The sequence below is a fragment of the Pieris rapae genome, chromosome 22 (assembly GCF_905147795.1).
Source record: "Pieris rapae chromosome 22, ilPieRapa1.1, whole genome shotgun sequence".
Lineage (NCBI taxonomy): Eukaryota > Metazoa > Arthropoda > Insecta > Lepidoptera > Pieridae > Pieris > Pieris rapae.
In genome coordinates, this window is record NC_059530.1 from 1730884 (window position 1) to 1751589 (window position 20706).

General features: G+C 32.8%; 1 protein-coding gene across 6 annotated transcripts in view; it reads right to left on the reverse strand.

Moving 5' to 3' along the window:
• Positions 1–20706, reverse strand: part of LOC110997300 (segmentation protein cap'n'collar) — a 90658-nt gene that overhangs the window by 14719 nt on the left and 55233 nt on the right. For all 6 annotated transcript variants that reach the window (XM_022265395.2, XM_022265392.2, XM_022265391.2 and 3 more), the window contains 2 exons: positions 18999–19132; positions 18221–18313 (listed from right to left, as the gene is read on the reverse strand). In XM_022265395.2, coding sequence (XP_022121087.1) covers positions 18221–18313; positions 18999–19132 — 227 coding nt within the window. The remainder of the gene's footprint in view (positions 1–18220; positions 18314–18998; positions 19133–20706) is intronic.

Sequence of the window (20706 nt, forward strand, 5' to 3'; positions counted from 1 at the left end):
GATTTATTTGGTAGATAGTATCGGTGACACCAGATCTGCTGCTTTCTTCGCTCAACGAATAAGAATCGCAATACAGCGAGGAAATGTTATCAGCGTTAAAGGTACACTCCTACAGGATCCAGTAAATTTATTTTCATTTGCTATTTATACATTTTTAATTATTTTAATTATTATTATAAAGATTAAGTAAGTAAATACAAATCAGTATTTACTTACTTAATCTTGTGTTGGACATATTAATATACATATGGTAGTAATTTAAGATGTAAATTGAGATCACTAAGTCAATTCAGATTTTACTATATAGCTTTGAGATTTAGGTGTTCTGCATTCGCCCCCGTTGCAGACGGATATATATATATGTCCTAGGAAAATACGCGGCCGTCTTTCCCGCTAATCCGTCCCTCGACAGAAGACAGTTAAGCAAAACTAAGTGTTTAACTGTACTCTTTCAAGTTTAAGTGTTTTGTGAAATGCAATGATGGTGTAAAAAAGGGTATAATAAAAACGTATCAGTAGCGTCGCACTTATATGTGAAAAATAGTATTTTCACATGAAAATCAATGAACAGTTACGTATTGACACAACATATATTTGAACACGCCAGTTTACTCGTTTTCACCTGTTATTTGTAATGGGACCACCTGCCGTACGGAATCGATTTAGGTTAAGCAACACCTGACGGAGACAGATATTGGATGGGTAACCAAAAAGTTAATTTGTTAGGAAACATCAGTGGGTTTTTTTTTATGTGAGATGTGAAATTGTTGATACAAGAGACTAGAAGTTAAACGATACTTGGCACAGTCAGAGCTACGATAGAAATATGTTGTTTATGGTTTAATTTGACTTAGTTAAAACCCACCAATAACAAGGCTTATTGTTATTACCTATTGAGTATTAAAACTTTATTTCCCGCCAATATAGCATTTAATTAGAGTCATTGTTAGAATAGCCCGTTAACTCCATTCAAATAACACTCAAAACGGCAGTGAAAACTTCATGTTGACAATGCTCTTGACGCGCAAAACTTGTCTATGTCATCCTGTTTGTTTATTGGCACGCGCAACGAGAGCTACCGTTCGAAATTTGAATTTTTTCGGATTTCGAATCGGTCAATATTGATCGTGTTACTTGTCAAATCCGTTGTGACAACACGACAGTATTTTGTTTCAATAAATTGTTTGAACTTCGTGGGCCAAAGTAATTGCACATAAGTTCATATAGTCAATAATATTTTTTCTTCTTCACTTGCCACTTTATTACTAAAAGCTGGCTCTAAACAGCTCCTCGGCTCCGTACGACTACTTCCTTCTATCAGCCAGTCTCTTGCCTTGAGTTTTGCCCATCACTATATGCAACATATCGATGATAACGAGTATATGTAACTTTCGTGTCGTTAAGATTTTAGTTCTTGATATTTAAACTTAGTTAAAATCTGTGTCCAAGACCTTGAACATTTTCAAGGTGTTATAAAATTATATACATGTTGTGGAGTAATTTTGTGCACGCAACTTTAAATACATCTCATTTAGTGAACATAATAACTGTCTTAGATACACGTTTACAATGACATAAAAGTATGGTATGACCCATTTTGTTGAAATCGATTTAAGTGTTAAACTTTATTACTACAATCTATACAAATTAAATCAATCGCAAAATGTCACAAAAGTCGAGGATGGCTGAATCCATTCGAGTATTATTTTTGATTTCTTGAGCTCTGATGAAAGTTAAAAAAAGTTTTGTGGAAAGAAATAGGAGGCCTAAAAAAATTAAATTTACTTTGGGTTTTTGTGCCGGAATCGCGAATGGAGTAGCATATCAAAATGTTCCATACGGTGATATGTAGCTACTAAAAAGTTAATCTAAAAGTATTGTTAAGAGTGAACTTGAATCGAAAAATTCTGTTAAAATGGACAAACTTAGTATTAAACGTATATCAAAGTATGTGCTTCGTCAAGCCGAAGAAAGTCTCATACGCTGAAAAGATCCTATTGCAGTACATTTGCAGACCATAATATGGGCAAAATATCAGATAGACGGAAACTTGGCAAGCGCAAAACGTCTTAACTATGAGAATCCAAGACTGATGTCAAGTTAGTGGGACTGTTCAACAAAGCAGGGGTAACTAAGGAAGCCTAAGCAGTGGAGGAAATCTTGGTAATCCAATTGGGAGCCGATGCCACAGCGCCAATAAGCCAAAACATGAATGTACAACGATTGAAATGCGGAGGAATCTGAGATCCTTCCGATCCTGGGACCAGTGATGTAACACAGCAGGGATCAAACAATTCATCAGAATCACATAGAGACGCAATGTCCTTGAAGAGAGAGAATCAAGACAATCAGTTATAGTTAGATTCATTATAGACGGGTGCGTGTTTGAATGAATTTGATGTTATTTCGGCTTTTATATATTGCAATAAATGTTCGCTTACACAAACCTTTAGTTTAATTTTACGTCATGAGCCACGAAGGCAAGGTTCTAGTAAACATTTTAATTGAGTTTGAATTAAGATTAATTTAATTGGATCTATGGAATTTATGACAGTGTCGCGGGCTTTTATACATAATTAATTAACTTTCGTTTGACACATCCATAAAATCGCGGTTAGGTTATGGTAATGCCGGCTTTATTACTAGAAAAAATTTATACAAGATAGTATAACATTTGCTTTCCGATGTCGGAATTTTAAACAAAACTTAGTGAGTTTGTCTCCTGTATGAAAAAGAAAGAAAGAAATAGAAAACTTTATAAGACACAATATACAGGAATATTTAGATGAAGTGTACCAGGATTCCCTGTGTTGTGGGCAGCCAGTCTCTTCCTTTTCACATGTAAATAGTATTTTACTTAATTATTTTTATATAATAAATTCATATATAAACTATTTTTGTACAATAAGAATATTTTCTGTATCAGCCTACGACAGGTTAACAAAATATTGTTTGAGATTTTTAGTAAATGTATGTTATGTGATTTATGGATGTTCTGATATTTTTTTTATTATTGAAGTGGTTAAAGATGAAAGGGCTTCGGAAGGAGAAACACGCTTTGCATCTTACTCATATTCTAGACTAAACTTATTTTAATTTTAATTTATTTATTTTTCGCCTTTATTTGCTGTCATTACTTTCTTTGAAAATTCCCCAAATGCGACAAGATATTGACAATTGTTCCACGTGCCTTCTACGAACACGAATTATTTGAGCCATTCGCTGTTTCGGGTTTTACTACGATACAATTTATGAAGATGACATTTTCCACCTTACCACAGAGGGTGTGAGGATTTATTTAAGGAGGCAAAAAGACTTTATGTAGCAGTTAGTAATATTTAAAAAAATATTAAGATGTAGTTTGTTTAATGTTTAATTTCAGTTTTGTTTATTTATTTTATTGACTCATGTTTTCTGTTTCGTATATTTTGTTCAACAATGTTAACTGTCTTGGCTTTGTATATTGTCTAAGTGTTTTCTTTTTCAATGTATTCATGCTGGAAGATTACTTATAAATACACTGACATCTAGTTTTAATAGTATATACACATATATGGAAAAAATTAATAAATAAAGAACACATATATGCCATCGACGAGAATGAATTACAATATGGAACTAACACTATATGGAACCAGCTGCCCACTGAAGTATTTCCGAACTAATTCGACTAAGGGTTCTTCAAGAATACAGCGTATCAATTCTTTAAAGTCCGGCAACACATTCGCCCTCTGGCATTGACAGTGTCCATGGGCGACCGTATCACTCAACCTCAGACAAGCCTCCTGTTCGTTTACCCGTTTGTTCGTTTGTACTGTTAAAAAAGTAGGCCTGTGATATATTAAAAATCTTATACTTTAGGGATTTTAATACAGATGGAAAGATTCAAAGGGCTTCAGTTAAGTTTGTAGATACATTATAAAGTATACTTTTATTTTAATTTAATTAAACATATAAAGTTTGTTATAAACCAATTTTCAACCAATGTACATCCGTCAGAACATCAATCACAGACAAACGAGACGCGTAATTCGCTTTTTGTACAATTACGAAAATTATAGTTTACGAAAAATTTGACCTTGATTTGACCCTCAGAAATTATGGCCCTACATAATCACTAAGAGTATACATGGTATTTGTCTGACAATAGATAAATTAGCCTGGGTAATATAGGAGCCGTAAATAGTTCAAATATTCGTTAACAATAGAAAAAAACTAATATTTGGGGACCAAATATACAATTGAAATCAACAGTAAAATATAGTATGTTACTGGTATTCAGCTGGGGGTCAAGAAATCATACTCAATCTATGTATCAAATATCAAATGTCCAAATATGTCTTTTTCGCATTCCCTTTGGTATCCTAGTACGTCCTTTTATTTATAGTAGTAAATTATACCATAAATTCTGAATTTTTGCATCAACCGTATCAAACGTGTGTAAATAAAGACGATTTAAATTTTAAAATCAGGTTTTTTATAAATGGCAACCCCATAAAATGTTTATATGTTTAAACAGTATCTATTAAAAGACTTCAACGCGTCCATTTTGCAACATCCTACATAATATATAGACATATCCATTGACAATTCCATGGAAATTAACATAATAACTGATGGAACATAATGAATTTTTCATTTATTTAATGTTTTTTAAGTGTAAAATCTAGGCGAATACTTCTTCATGTTAACTTGCAAATAACTTTATTGAACTGAAAAAAAAAATCTTTTTCATACATATGTATAAAAATGTATTAAGTTTTACTATGTATAGCATAGACAAACTAGCTCAATTATTTTGTCTAGACTATATGAAGTGTAATAGCCTGAAATTTCTAGAAATTAATGATGATAACGGTATCTTATGCATATCTTTCTTAAACTGTAAATCTTTTGTAAAAATGTACAGCTACAAATTTAAATTAATCCTCATCTAATAAGATTTTAATTTACAACTATTAATATTTATTATTAGTACAAAAACAACTCACCTGATACTCATGTAAATCCATAATTTAACTACACTAAATTAAAAATAAATATTGCACTTAAATCAGACTGTCCACAGAGTGGTATATTGCACAAAAATTACATCAGGTACACAATTATAACCTATGCTACATTTTAAAAATGGAACTGTCAAACGTCATGCCGCCGTTTGCGCGCCAACGTCCGCACGCATCGCGTCACGTTCTTTACTGGGTTTTTTGCGCTAAAGCACTTCAAAGTGTGAAATTAGAGTCGGACGTATTTTCTAACGGTACGGCCCGTACTTTCTTAGCTTTTGAGTTCGTAATTAGAAATGAGTCTATGTGTCAAATTCGTATGACGAAGTCGCAATTTTGCTTTCTATTAGCTATGCTATACGGCACATTTTCGTGTGCAGTACAATTATGCACGGACAGTTAGTTTATTATCGGTTTTGAATAGCATTGTTATTTTAACAAATTGATATTGAATTGAACGTTAAAGCTTAATCGTTTTATTAATAATATGCGCGTAACAAGCTCTTGGAAACACTTTAGAACTGCATCAATGACATTAGAAACGTAGATTAAACATTGTTAAAAAATCATAGGTAACTATGTATTCATATTTTAAAGATTTTCACAAAACCAACAAAAACAACAGACCTTAATTCTGATGAATGTAGTCTACATCTGATTAAGTATTTAAAAGTGCTACATTTATATTAAAAATGCAATACAGCCTTATTATGTGTTTTAATTTTAACAACTTTACAAAAGCGTTATTCTTTATGACCACAGCATAAAACAGATTGGCATCGAGAGGGTAAAATCTTTTATTCATTAGATTTTCAGAATCGTCAATGTTATAATAGTATTTTACACATGAGATTGAAATTAATATGATCTGTGATCACTTTTGATATTTGTGTTATATATTGTGGTATTATTGCATAGGGTTTATGACAAAACCTTAGAGACGACTTTCTGGATTTTTATTTATCAATACAAGTATTTCAAAATGAATAATTTTGACAAAAACTGTGGAAAAAATAAACTAAAAATATACAGAAACAATATTCTTAAAATAGCTCATTACGAATTATCACGGAAAAACCTAATAACCAATTTAAAATATTACGAACAAAAAATCACAAAAAGCTGTTTGTTATTATATAAAGCTTCCTTGATTTGGTACTTGTATAAGCTAATAAGAAAAAACTGAGAATAGATATATACCTAAACAAGGTCAAAAATCGGAACATGCCAAATTAAGATTATTTTGATTTAAAAATTGATGAAAAATTTCATTTCATGTGTCATCAATCAAATTGTGATCAGGAAATCTAAGACATACAAGTGTTAATCAAATCGATAATGATTGTTAAATAGAAAATAAAAATTAATTTGGCATGCATGACTAAGTTAGTTGTCTTTGGCAATATTATACGTGTTGCCTTTTAAAGTTGACACCAATAACGCATTAAACTCCCTAACTAAGACGATTTTTGACAAAAATGAATACCTTTCCAAAATCTTTGACTTAACATTTGAGATGAATGTAAAACTTATTTTATTAATTTAAATATAGGTATCCAGCAAGGAGATCCTCTAGGGCCACATATTTAGTTTTAGAATTTGGAACGAACGAACCCGTGTTTAACCGCTAGTAAACCCGTTAGCCGTATCAAAATTAACGTTGACAATGTCATTATACATGCCAGATATAAGTATGTAGCAAAAAGCGAGCTCAATCATCGATCAATAATGATCCATGGATCGTTTGCGATCTATACAATGTGCTTTGTAGGAAATTATATTTTTTGCGCGCGCTTTATTGTCTTTGGATAGAGAGTTTTTGATGAAACTCTAACGAGGCTCATGTTATAACGTTTTATACGTATATAATCGACTAAGATATTACATTTGCATAGAAAGTCAGAAAAGAAAAACGTACGTACGTTTTTTTAATCAATAAATTATTGTTTATATTTATTTATTTCGAAATCCTACTATATCTATCTATCACAATTCTAAAAAACCATTATACTTAACATATGGCCAAATATAGTATACATAAAATGTATATATAAAGATATAAACATTTACGGCAGATTAAAGAACGATAATACTTAAATACATTTAACTAAGTAATACATAATTGGGCTGTGCTGTGTGATAGTGTGAAACTGTATGTTTTTTATATGTGTTAAAGCGTTTGGTTTATTAAAAATATTATATATTTGTTAAAAAACGCGTTCAATTTCACCGAAATAATAATTTATACAACAAACAGAAATTTGCGGGAGTAACCTAACCAAAAATCTAACCGACTTATTTTTTTTCTAATATGAACGTAATCCCAGAAAGGAGAACACAAACAAGTGGCATATTTATCGGTTTATAGTATACGTTTTAAGAAAAGAGATGGCGCTAGCAACAGAAATGATATAAAGTTTTATTAAATTTCTTGTATAATGATAATTAAACGCATTTAATTTAGAAAACTATAACTTATTTTATATATACATATATAAAATATGAGTCTTATATAGTAGTCAAGAACAAACTTGAAACAAGTTTCAAAGAGGAGTACATGTTAGAATACGACCAAGAAGAACTTAACAGGAAATTTACGATACAAGATATTTCAAGTAGAGACATTTGTACAAACAGTTAAAGAAAGTTATGTTACTGACAAACTAGAGAATATGGCATTTATACACAAAATACTAAATTAATAATATTTGAAGTCTAATAATTTTTTTTACAAATAACTTAGTCAAATTCAGGATGTTTTATGATTTAATTAAAATAATCATATTTAAAAATACAGCTAAAGTATCACTGCAAGAACATGTTTTGCTTGATCGCAAATCACGAAGAAATATCACAAATTTGCTGTTTAATTTTTGATCGTCATTCTTAATTGATGGTATGGTAGAGTTTACACTTCGGGTGATCATTTGGTAGACATTGTTCTTTTTATTTAGAGACTAGAGCGTTTCTCAAGATTAAGGCTGTGTTCGAACAAACCAATGGCATAGCGTATGGCCCGGTCTGTGAAAACCAACAATGGGCGTGAGGCATGCGATGAGGCGGTTGCGTCCGTCGGAAAGCGGATAAGGCTCTGCTGTTACCGCATTTCGCATAAGGCGGTTATTGGTGGCGCCTTGGGGTTTTAGTGGGTATGCACAATAGCGAGTCCCACAAAACCCTTTGGCACCAAGCAGTCGCGTCGCGGAAGGGTATGCGCATTGGACTTCCCAAAAGAAATCTAAAAAAGAAAATACCAATGGCATTACAACCTTTTACGTCTGGGCAGCAGATTTCTGTATCTGTTCCGGTATCACAACCGTCCAATGGTGCACAACCAGTGAAACAGTGTTTCTCTGGTTGTGCACCAAAATGCCAAAATGCAAAGGGTCGTAATCGAACATCGTGAAGAAAAGGACACATCACCGACGTCACCGCAAATATAACTGAATTTACTTCAAACATCATCAATGATGCCCCATGCCCAATTGGGGCGTTACTGTACATCTCTTTTGCAAATACTAGCCCTAGCTAGTAGAATATTAATAAATATTGGTGTATCTGTGCGCGCGTTTATGTGTAAGCGTGTGAGAGTGTATGTGAAAGTATTTATACAAATTATTAAAATCTTTATACGTAAGTATGAATTGTCCGCTAGAATTAATACCTTTAATTACAAAATGCATATTCTAGACATAATGCAGACAACCAGGAAATGTATGAGCGGTAACATGGCGTCTGCGCAACTGAATAGGACCGTAATTGCGGTGACCCCCGCGATCTATAGGATCCATAGATCAATGATCGATAAGTGATATGAAAGTTGAATTCAAGTTTATAGTGGAGAATATTGGGTTAGGTTTCATTAAAGAACGTTCTGGATTCATTTATTATACTTAGGAATTACTTAGAGCTTCGCAAACAATTAATTTGGGTTTTTCATAGTACAGGTTCGGTTCGATCTTTTCGTAAAGGAGATTAAGTCGATTCTGGTACGATACTTTAGCTGCTGCTGGTTCATAGTCATCAAAAAATGCATGAAAAACGCTCATTTGTGGAACGACAAGTATTACGTCACGCAATTATTCTAGATTCCCCCCCCCCCCACGTAAAACGTTTCGTTACCACCCAGTGACTGATTAAACCTAAAAGTTTCCATTATTATGGTGTAAAGTATCGGAATTAGTCGAAAATAATATTAACAATAACGCATAATCCAATTCCTGCCCCGCATAGTAACGTTTTACAGAACCCCCCCCCCCCCCTCCCCCAAAATTCGTTACGCACTTGAACGCTGCTGAATCAAATCAAGGGCATAGATACAAGAATAGGCTCTGTTAAACTAAAAATGCTTCTTATTCCAGGGTCCTATATCGTAACTACCGATCATAATTGCAACGAGCCGTATTTTCTTTTGACATTTTATTTAAAATCTTTCTCCCATGGGACGAAAGACAATAGTTTAAAACGCGGTTTTAATCAAAGTAGATCCATTTGTCAAATTATTGAGGGATCTCTTGAGAGTCGCTAAAGGCACCGACGGGTTGTGATGACTCGACACTTTTCTACATAATTTTGGGAATTAAACAATGCACTTCAGACAGTTTTTATAATGTTTTAACCATTAAGAAGTTTCTGTATTTAATGTTGTAAAATTAATTTTCAAAATTCAAATAGTCACAAACCAATATTATAAATAAAAAATTCTATCTACGTCATACCATTTCATTTTTGACTGTAAGTAGTATTATTGGAAACTTATATAAAAATATTAGTAAACTAGGGCAGACTTAAATTACTAATTAGTCTTATGTTAGGCTAGATTGTATTGTTTCATGCTGACTTAGTAAAGACACATGTATGATAAAAAAAACATAATGGAAAGCAAATGAGTTCAAGAAACGCCCTTTCTTAAACTGGCCCATATTGGCTACAAATGGCTTGTGTAAGGGAAAATAAAATTAATATTAATTACTAAAATATAAACTAATAATTTTATGTATCTTATTTGTGTAAGTAACATATTAGTCATTATTATCGCAGTAGGATATTTAAATGGTATTTTATTTCATTATAAATGTTATATATTGTTTCCGTTAAATGATATGATAGACTATAGAATATTGTTAGACCTATTTGTTTGTACACTGGCTGAGTTCACAAGAGTTGCTTGCTATATTGTTAGTTATAAGATTTAGGCATATACTTAAGTATAATTTTTTAATGTTTTTTTATGTAGGATAATTGGTGTGGGTATTATTTTGACGTTCTATCGAATTAGTAGCAAAATGATCTACTACAATTTTGTAGGAGACATCAATATCTACTAAAACTCCGCTATAATGTTAACAAAACAACATTCTTTTTTCATTAAGTCTATATACCGAGAGCATCTATGTGTAGCCTAAACATCGTGCTACGACGGAATTAATGCGTGTGGAACGACTGCTAAAACAATACTATCTGTATTAATTGTAGCTTGTAGATCTACTAACTTGAACAATGCAAAGATTCACCAGGGAATGTTTTTTCTTTAAACAATCTGAATCACAAGTTAGTACAAGCTCCGGGCAGCAAGGTTCTAGACACGTTCCATATTACTACTACCTTCACGGTAGCCAGAAAAACGTAAATGACAATTTGTTAAATTCCATTAAAATTCGTTTAGCGGTTTACGGGTGAGTAATGAAAAGAAAACACCCATTGCTATAGCTATTGTTAGCGAAATCTACCTGCCCAAAACCACCAACTGTCAACGCATCATTTGTTAGTGGCAACAATAAGGCTTTTACGTACACCGCTTCCGTGGCTTTGAGAATAAACTCTAGATTGTTTTATGATGTTAAACAGTTATCTGATTTCGTAAATACGATTTTAAATGTGAAACTGATTATTTTGGACACGTTTAAAGGCAGATACGACTGATGCAGCTGATGATTGGCAAATTTCAAGGCAAACGATGGGACGGTAAAAGGAAGAAGTCGTGGTTGCGGAATGTCTGTCAGTGGAACTGCATCACATCCAGGAACCGTTGACTAGGCAATTCCAGTTGCCAACTTGAATAGAGTATATGTAATAAAGTGGCAACAGAAGAAGGCTATATTTTATATGAAAAAAAAAAGAGTGGCGGAGAGTTTATTGCCAGTTCTTCTCTTCCGTTCTATGCCCTTGATTTAGAGAACTGGCAGTAAATGTAAAATTAGAAGCATTTAATGTATATTTCATTTTTTGACGTTCATAAGTGTACATTATGTTACCTACGTGAATAAATGATTTTTGAATTTGAATATGTAACGAAAGCCTGCTTGATCGTTCACGTCCTGTGTAACCCTACTATATATATATAAAAGACTTATGTATTTAAAGATTTTGACATACAGGATTAATTCCTCTCGCCTCGCTTGAGAGAACCAAGTGAGCCACAAACCACCAGACTTACCACGACCATCTGAGGTCAACTAATTTCTATGTATGACGGGGCAATTATAAACATTAGTCTTAAAACTGACAGAACGATTGTATTTTTAAGTGTCGAAGACATCAATTTGTCAGAAACGCGGCAGCTGTAACACACCTGTCGTAATACAATTTATCAAAAAAGGTTTTAATGCCACCGTTCCACTATTCGGCCATACTCAAAAAATTAGGAAATTTTGTCTAACAAGTTCGCAGTAAAATGGTATCTGTTAATGGATGAGAATCCAGATCATCAAAACCCAACACTGGTTCTGTATGGTTGTATCTACGTAGTGCAGGCAGGCTGCAGCTACTGCTAATGGAACTGTCTACTCCAGTTGTTCTAGAACTAGTCTATTCAACAGATCCTCGTTAAAGACGCCTACTATTCTTGACCGTGCCTCCCTTCAGACAGTGAATTACCAGCAATATATAGATTTTCTTTGAAGGAGACGAACATTACCAATACAAATCCTTTAAAAATAATAAAAAAAAGTGAAAAAAATATTGTAGGATGAAACACATTATTTTTATTATGTACAACTGTGCCATTTGACTTTTTTCTTGTCTTGCCGAAAATCGAGATAAACCGTTTTTACCTTTAAAAACTCTCTAACTCTTCTCGGTCTCAGATTTCCCATATTTTTTCTTTCATATTTATAATATTGTCCTCCTTTTCCAAAGGTTTTCATCCTACTATATATTTTTTGGTTTCAAAAATTATCGACTTTTATCCGATTTCTTGATTAACGATTAACTAATTTGTATATATAGTTAAAACGGTTTAGTAGCGAACTAATATTAGACTTGCGGATGACGAAGTATATTGGCGATATTTTTTTATGTAACAAAAAGCAATTGGGGACAAACGGCCATCTCATGTAACATTGCCATAAGCAAGTGCGTTGTCGGCTTTTTAAGAATTGGTAAGGTTAGGTTGGTTGGTATTGGTGGCTTTTCTTGAAGGACTCTAAGTCGAAATACTTCAGTGGGCAGCTTCACATAGTGGTGGTAGAAAAACTGCCTTACGAAACGAAGTTGTGGTACGGCGGACGTCGAGGTGATACGGAATTTCGTATAACGCCATGACGTCTGATATGTATAAATAAATATATTACATTATACAAAAAGCTATTTGAACATTGCTGTTCTCTTGTTTCATGGATTTAAATAAAAACTATTATCCCCACCAAACCTATTTAGTATGGAATGCCTCAGAACTCGTTTTTCAATAAAAGATGCCGGCGAGATGAAAGCTTCAGAGATCAGACGCTAACATAATTGCCGGACCAATCATGGTTAGGGGTGTGCCAAGAGACTTATTACAAAAAAATTATATGAAACATTTGGTAAAGTAATAAAAATGCTGAATTTGGAACTCAATATATCTTAGATATTTTTTTTTATGTAGAACGTATATGGGCTATGGACACTCATATTGTTTGAAGGTATGCAAGTGCGTTGCCGGCCTTTAGTTTAATAGGTTTAATGATTATGTTATTGTATGACAAGAAACTTTAGTTAGCAGACGCAAAGTGATTTTTAAGTTCTAGAAGATTGCCTAAACCCTCCGTTGGCCTTTGCTGCAATAGGTATCAGACGTAAGTTAGAGTCAAAAAGTATGATTTGTTCATGTCTACTTAGGTTTGTAATCTGTAAGTAAGGCAATCAGTGGCAACCCTAGTCGAATCTTAGAGATTGGATCTATCGAGAAATTCTTTTGTCCATATTATTTCATGACCACACTATCTCGCTGGTCATCTATGGGAAAAATGTAACTGGTATTGGCGCCAAAAACCTCAGACCAAACTGTATATACTCTAAAAAAATAGACAGAAATATGTTTGTGACAAAAATTGATCTAACGCTAGTCCCCTACTAGGGAGTCCACAATTATTCCGGAAAGATAAAGTAGCGAGACAGTCTACTGGCAACTGAGAGACAAGTGGCAGGATTTGGTATAAAAACACTGAATGTAACTTTAATATTCAGTCATTAAAGTATGGCTATTTAATTATAAATACCGCTAAAGTGCCGCTATACAAGACATGAAACGATTTCTCAATATAATAATGCACTGGCAAAATCTGCCTGAGAATGCCCATGAGTATTTGCTGATCAGCCGTTTGCCCACTTGAAACGAAGCAAGCCCTAAGGTATTTAAGATTTAATAGTCCAGTCATTCTAAACACCTTTTATTAGCCTTTACAAGAAACCTTAATGCAAACTGTCATTCAAATTGCAATATTCAGATAGCAATCTCGATTCAAGGCGTGGTCCAATATGTCCAGTCATTGCGTCTGCGCAATTAAGATTCAGCCCTTTGTACGTATATCCTTAACTTGGCTTTAACCGCTAACATAAATTATATATAACAAAAAACATTTACTAAAGATTTAGCCAAAGTTGGAGTACATATATCCAAAAAGGTTTACATTAAGAAAAAAAAACAATAAAAATAAATATACATTTAAATAAGTAATATCTATTTCGGCTGTGTTGTGTGATGAATGATGATGCTAGCGATATGGACGTTCATAGCCTTATATACATTATTACTAATTTTACTATTCAGATTGTCTTCTCATATTATTTAACTAATGTATACAAATATTGTAAATTCTATTTTAAAAGTAAGTGTTGAGTTTTTTGCCCATTCTTCTCCATACGAAACTACCTTGTGGAAGGGGCAACTAGAATCATCTTTATATTTTATTTAACGTTCAAAAGTGCCATTTTAGGTGGTCTAATTGGAATAAATGATTTGATTTGACTATTATTTATTTAAATACTAATTATGTATGTATATTCTGCGATAGTCACAAATCGAGGCCAGAAAAGGTCCAAAAGATAGATGTAGATGCCTTTGTCTCACTCTTTGAGCGAAATTGAATATATGATTTTTAATACATTTCTGAGAATCGACACGAAATGAAAATAAAATCCACAATTCAAGTGGTGACCTAAGTCAACATAATACATTCCAACCAATGATGGAAATAGGGTTGGGGTATGTTATCGATATCTGGTTTATTCAATAATTTTAAGTGTGAGAATTGCCACCTGCCTATACCGCAGTAGAATGCCAGTTACCCCAGAATTCGCCAGGTCGAAATAGGCTCAACAAAGAGCCTGAATATTTTTGCGGTACGGACATACTTTTCTTCTTTGAATTTATAAAACCCTCGGCCAGATTCCGGTTTATCTTAGAAGGCAAGATCAGTCTTTTGTGCCTGACACGCCGTCAACTTATTGTGTCAAATGCCGGTATCCCCGCGGTGTTTTTCTTCACTGTACATGTCAATTGGTGCACAGATGAGGTTCGAGCCTACATCAGGAACGAAACCAGCACGCTGTAGCAATAAGGCAAATTCTTTTACAATCATCAGAAATTCCTTGCATAAAGTGAAAATGAACTATATCTATACATACATATATGTAGTATGTAACATACTTGTCTTGCCATGTCTTTCTCATCTCCATTTACATTGTATTTTATAAATTGTGTTGTTACTTTGTAGTACATATTAAGTATTGTCAGTTATTAACATTAATTATACACATTTAAAGAAAACATATTAGTTATATACAATTATTATATACAATTACCGGTTTGAAGCTATGTATTATTATAAACTTATAATTATTTAATAGTTTTCATTTTTTTCGACGTTTCGCGTGCTTTACAGCGTGCGTGGTCACATAACAAGTCATATTAACAAAAATATATTTATTCCGGCCTTTGATTGTAGACGGATTGGAAATTAAAAAAATCCAAATCACAGTATAATTTGCCGGAAATAATTCGATACAGTTAACACTGATGCGCAGACGCGATCTCTAATTATAATATTCTAGTCCAAATGTGGATCACACAAATAGCTAAGTCATACCAAACAGTAGTGGAGTTGAGCGACTGTCAAAAATGACAGTTGAGGGTGGACATGTAATAATTTAAATATGTATAATTTCTAATTAAATCATTTATGGAGAGAAACTCTGTTAGAATAACTTAAGAGGCATATTATAACTATCTCTTTTCTTCACAGCGTTCACACAATTTGACAGAATGAGACGAAATAGTCTTTTAAAATGGTTTAAGAAGAGTTATTTATTTTAGAATAAGGGAAGTAATTCCACCTTAATATTACATCGCAGTGGCGTGGGCGGCAGTTAACTTTCACGGTTATATATATTGTCCTGGTTTAAAATCATAAGAATGTATTCTTTTTCTGTAAATTCCGGAATATTTACGCCCTATTCTTTAAGTCTAAGAAGTATATACTATATATTTTGGTGTTAATAGAATATAAATACATATATGAAAACTAATCATTTTGACGTCTTGCCGGGGGTAATGAGCTACCCAAGATCTCCAAGAGACGGCGAAGACTAAGGTTGTTTGCAATTAATAATGGACAGAACCAGTCTCTTGCACAGATCCTGCTGAATGATGCAGTTCTGATACTGGACATCTTTATATCTCCGCATAGTGAATTCTCAGTAGCGTTTATATGTATTTAATTGTATTTCAATTTCGACATTATCGTATCGTCATAGTTCAAATAATTACTCTTCAAATTTTAGATATTGATGTATTTAATATATACAAGTAAAACATATGACATAATTACCAGTTTATCGATAAACTATAACGTCACTAGTTATTAGCTACCGTATTCAAAAACACGTTGAAATTTCCTCTAAAATAAACACGCAATGACAGGTGCTTGGCTGTGCTTAACTGGACATTTAGTTTAACTCGTAAACTTATGTTTATTATAATAATAAAACGTTTAATTGCAAAGAAAGTGGTACATTTAGATTGATGAAAACCGCATAATCTATCATATATAGAAAAATGTCATATTAATTATCATAATGTTATAATCATAAGAACAGTTAAGTAAATTGTTGTCAAAGTAATGGTCCCAATATCTCCCCAGAAAGACACCATGCCTTTAAAAATTTAATCACCTTCGCCTTGAAAGCGTAGTACCTATACAATATAACACGGTCAGATGAAATATCTCTTACTACATATTTATAATTACATACATACATTTTCAACCATAAGAAAAACAACTTAGCTGACAATACAATAAAAATAAATAAACTAAAGTGGATACGGACGGGGCAAGAAGAACTGAATGCCCAAGAGCAATGCCCAAGGTATAGCAAACTTCTCTTCTCTTACGTTCTACGCCCTTGATTTGAGAAGTGGCAGTACCTAAATGTAAAATTAGAAGCATTTAATGTATATTTCTTTTTTTTACGTTGATAAGGGTACATTGTGTTACCTATATGAATAAATGATTTTGACTTTGACTTTGAATTTAAAACGAAAATCAGGAAAGCAAATTAGAAGGTGGATAGATTACTAAAGAAAGATGTAGAATGATTTATGAGGAAGGTGTACTTATGTATAGTTTTTAAGGTTAACGGATCACGATTATCTTTTTGAAGCCGGGGCAGAAATCCGGGGGCGGTTTGCTTGTATAAAATTATATCGCCGTCTTTATGTTCGTCATATGTAGTTCTTTACATGGAACTAGTAATAAAAAGGTTTCACTTTGATTTTAAAAATAAATAAATCAGTGGAACCTCTTTAGGTCTTGGCCTCAGATTTTTGAATCTGTTTCATGATCAATTTTTAAATCTAATAGGCAAGTAGGTGATCAGCCTCCAGTGTAACTCTCCATTCCACTCCACTATAACGTTGAGCTTGTTAAATCTCTATCGGGTCTAAAGATAACTGCGCCGATAAATTCAATCAACTAAATTCCCGAAGCGAAATTACAAAAATTTGACATTTAACATCGGACGGATTCCACTTGTCATTTTGACACAGACCCCCGCAACAGGCGCATGTTTACAGATAATTTTTCATCTATTAACAATCGGAATTTTGTCGGCAACACCGAAAAATTTCAAAAACCGATTAAAAAACCCATAATGATTAATGATAACATGTCGCACGGGGCAGAGATGCCACACACGGCGTTCAAAGAGTTATTGCATGGGACATTGTGCTCTTTGTTTTAGATCATAAGACTTAAATTATATTAAGAACTTAAATGTCGCGTAGATTACGCTTAATATTTAATATCTCTTGATGTAATCTAGACAAATTGATCGTGTTTTGTTTGTATATTTTTAGTTCTTCCTAATAACTATATCAGTAAGATATCTTTTATAGGCTAATGAGTAGCATGAGATATGCATATTTCGAGAGAAGACTGAGCAGGCCAAAAAGACGGGCTGATGACTTGATATATTAGCAGGAAAAGACTGGCAGACTATTGGCAATGATAGAGACAACTGGAATGGATTTTAATAAAATATTATAAAGGCTTTATTATTTTAGCAATATGTATATATTTCGTTCGATACTTGATCCACATATCATTAATAAAACGTACAAAAGTATTATGGCTAAACAATCTAAAATTCACCACTTCCATACATAATGGCGCCTAAACTCGTGTTAATTAAAAATAGGATTTCTCATAGTTTATTACCAAAGTCAACTATTACTTTATTTTGTTGAATAACAACATTTATAAATAGAACATTATTCGTGAAAATATGTTACAAAAAAATTAATAATAATTATCACAAAAACATAACAATATTTATTATAATTAATTATATTGCAAAAAGTTTTAGGCGAATATTCGTGTATGAGAAATTCTCCTTGTCCAAATGAAATTAATATATACTTGTCCTGTATATATAAATATGCATTATTATAAACATACCTGGTTATGATAATGTGCGAGTGGGTGATGCGGCATGTGCCGCATCGCCGGATGCAGCATCTCGCCCCCTCCACTGCTACTCCCTTCTACCGCCTACAGACCACATCATTTATATTATTTATTTAATAACACTTCCTTGCATACATTAATATAGTACAATTGACATAATTAAATAAAAAGCAGGTCTTATCACTTTCGAGCGAACTCTTCCAGCAACTTTCACACATAGAAAATTCGTTATGAAAATTTGCAAAAATTTAAATATTCTCAGTAATTTTAAGTAGGTACTCCATAAAACTTATAAGCCTTAGCCACTGACTAAATTTAATAATTATTAATCACTTGAAATAAGTTATTATTTCAAATAATTTAAATAAGAAATTGCTTCAGAATTATCAGAGAAAAACGTAAACTTATAATTGAAAGTTTCAAAAGATTGACCAACTAGGTTCCATGGGAAAAGTATGGCTATTAAATTAATCTTGTAATTAGTAAGTTATACTATTGCAAGTATGGGAATGAGAGCTTAATCACTGCTAACCTAAGATAAAAAAATATTAAAACTACTCTATAGTTTTTAGTCCACGTATGGTAATGTATAGGGTATGGTAATATATTGCTCAATAACATATAATCCCTTTTACTTGTATTCCTTTACAACGACCATTAGTATCTGACAAAGTAATTGCTAACAAATCCGTACGAAACCTACATATTCCTTAAATGGTATCATTCTTCAGCAAACTTCACGCAGGCAATTAGGAAAGAAAGAAAGTACCTCAGGCTGTTCATCCTTGGTCTCAGCTTCGTCACCAAGTTCAACAAGCTGCAGAGCCTCTTCTAGCAAATCGAATCGGGACTCTTCAGTGTTTACCAGGTCTCGAGGGAGATCGCCTTGTATCACGTATTCACCTGGAAAAGAATTAACACTAAATTAACAAATAAAGCCTTTAATAGCACCCGAACCCAATAATTAATCCAGATTATTCTCAATCACAGATTGGTGAGGAGACCGACTGTCACAGACCAAAAGTCCGTAATCTTTTTTTGACAACTTCAGTCTATTGTCCAAAATTTTTGAGAGAGAAATAGACAGGTCTATGCATAATAAACTCTTCAAATTACAGAGATTAGAGTCTAGACCTCAAATCAACGCAGGTTGGTGAGCTTCTTCTACTACTAGATTTAACTTTAAATAACCCAGGGTACCTCAACAATGATTATTCGAATTTACCGATTATTTTTAAGACACCGTATTTATTTTTTAAATAATCGACTGTCAAATAAGCGAGACTCGACTCTTAAAGATATTATGTTATATATTATGATAGTATATTAGCAGAGTACCTGATAGGATACCTGATACTGGCAGCACTATGCTTTTTTTTATTATTTAGCAAAATTCCAGTGTGCATATTTATATGTCCGCAGAGTGAATTCATTGTAGCTATTGTGTATATTATGTGTTTAATATTATACATGTACTTTATTCTATTTTATTTAATGTTTCTCATGGTGGCGTGGGTTGTTAAATGTATCTTTGAAATCATCGAAATGTTTTAAGCATAACATTTTAATAGGGTAGCTAATTTATTATGCTAAGCGAAAATAAGCGGAACGTAGGTAAAATCTATAACCTAAAAAATATATCTCGGGTATAAGCTAAGAAATTTTTAGACCTATTAAATTACTGAATACTCAATAATATATAATAGTGTATTGTATTTATTTAATTTACGACTGGTCAATATTTTTAATAATGGACAGATAAAGAAATCGGCACAGCACCTTCATCCTCGTGGCTTCTCGTTGCTGGAATCCTTCTTATATACATCTTATACTTCTTTGAACTAACTGGTTTAAACACTTCACAGAAGTAGAAAAGCATTGTATAAAATAGTTTACAACAAACGGCAAAATTAAACGAGCGATTATTAAGAGCGTGTGTCGTACGATCGCAAAAACTAAATCGCGATTCGACAAAATTACAACTACCGACTGCTCAATCCTTTTTTGTTAAATGTAGACGAATCATCGCGCGCCACCTACAGCCCGTTTCAGAACTAGTACCTCCATAAGATGGGACATATTATAGCTGTGATGAGCTATTTTCTAGCTCAAAATTTGGATGGATATATTGAGCAACAATTAATATAAATCTCGAATTAGATTATCATGATTCATGTGCACTTTTTACTTTTTTTTTATGTATCCTATTCAGTTTAGTTGATTTTTATTTCTTTTTGTTTCTGTTAAGTATGTTTTTTCCTTCTTATTGTATTTGTAATATGTATTTTTGCACTTTTCGCCTACCTTATGTAATTTACTCACAGTGGTTGTCTGGGACAAATCGCTCTTAAGCGATAAGGCCGCCAGTTGCTTTTCATTAAATTATGCTAAATATTTTTCCTTTTATGTAATGCAGTGTTAATAAATAAATAAATCAATGCGAATTCGGCACAACCATCTCAAAATTATCGTATTGG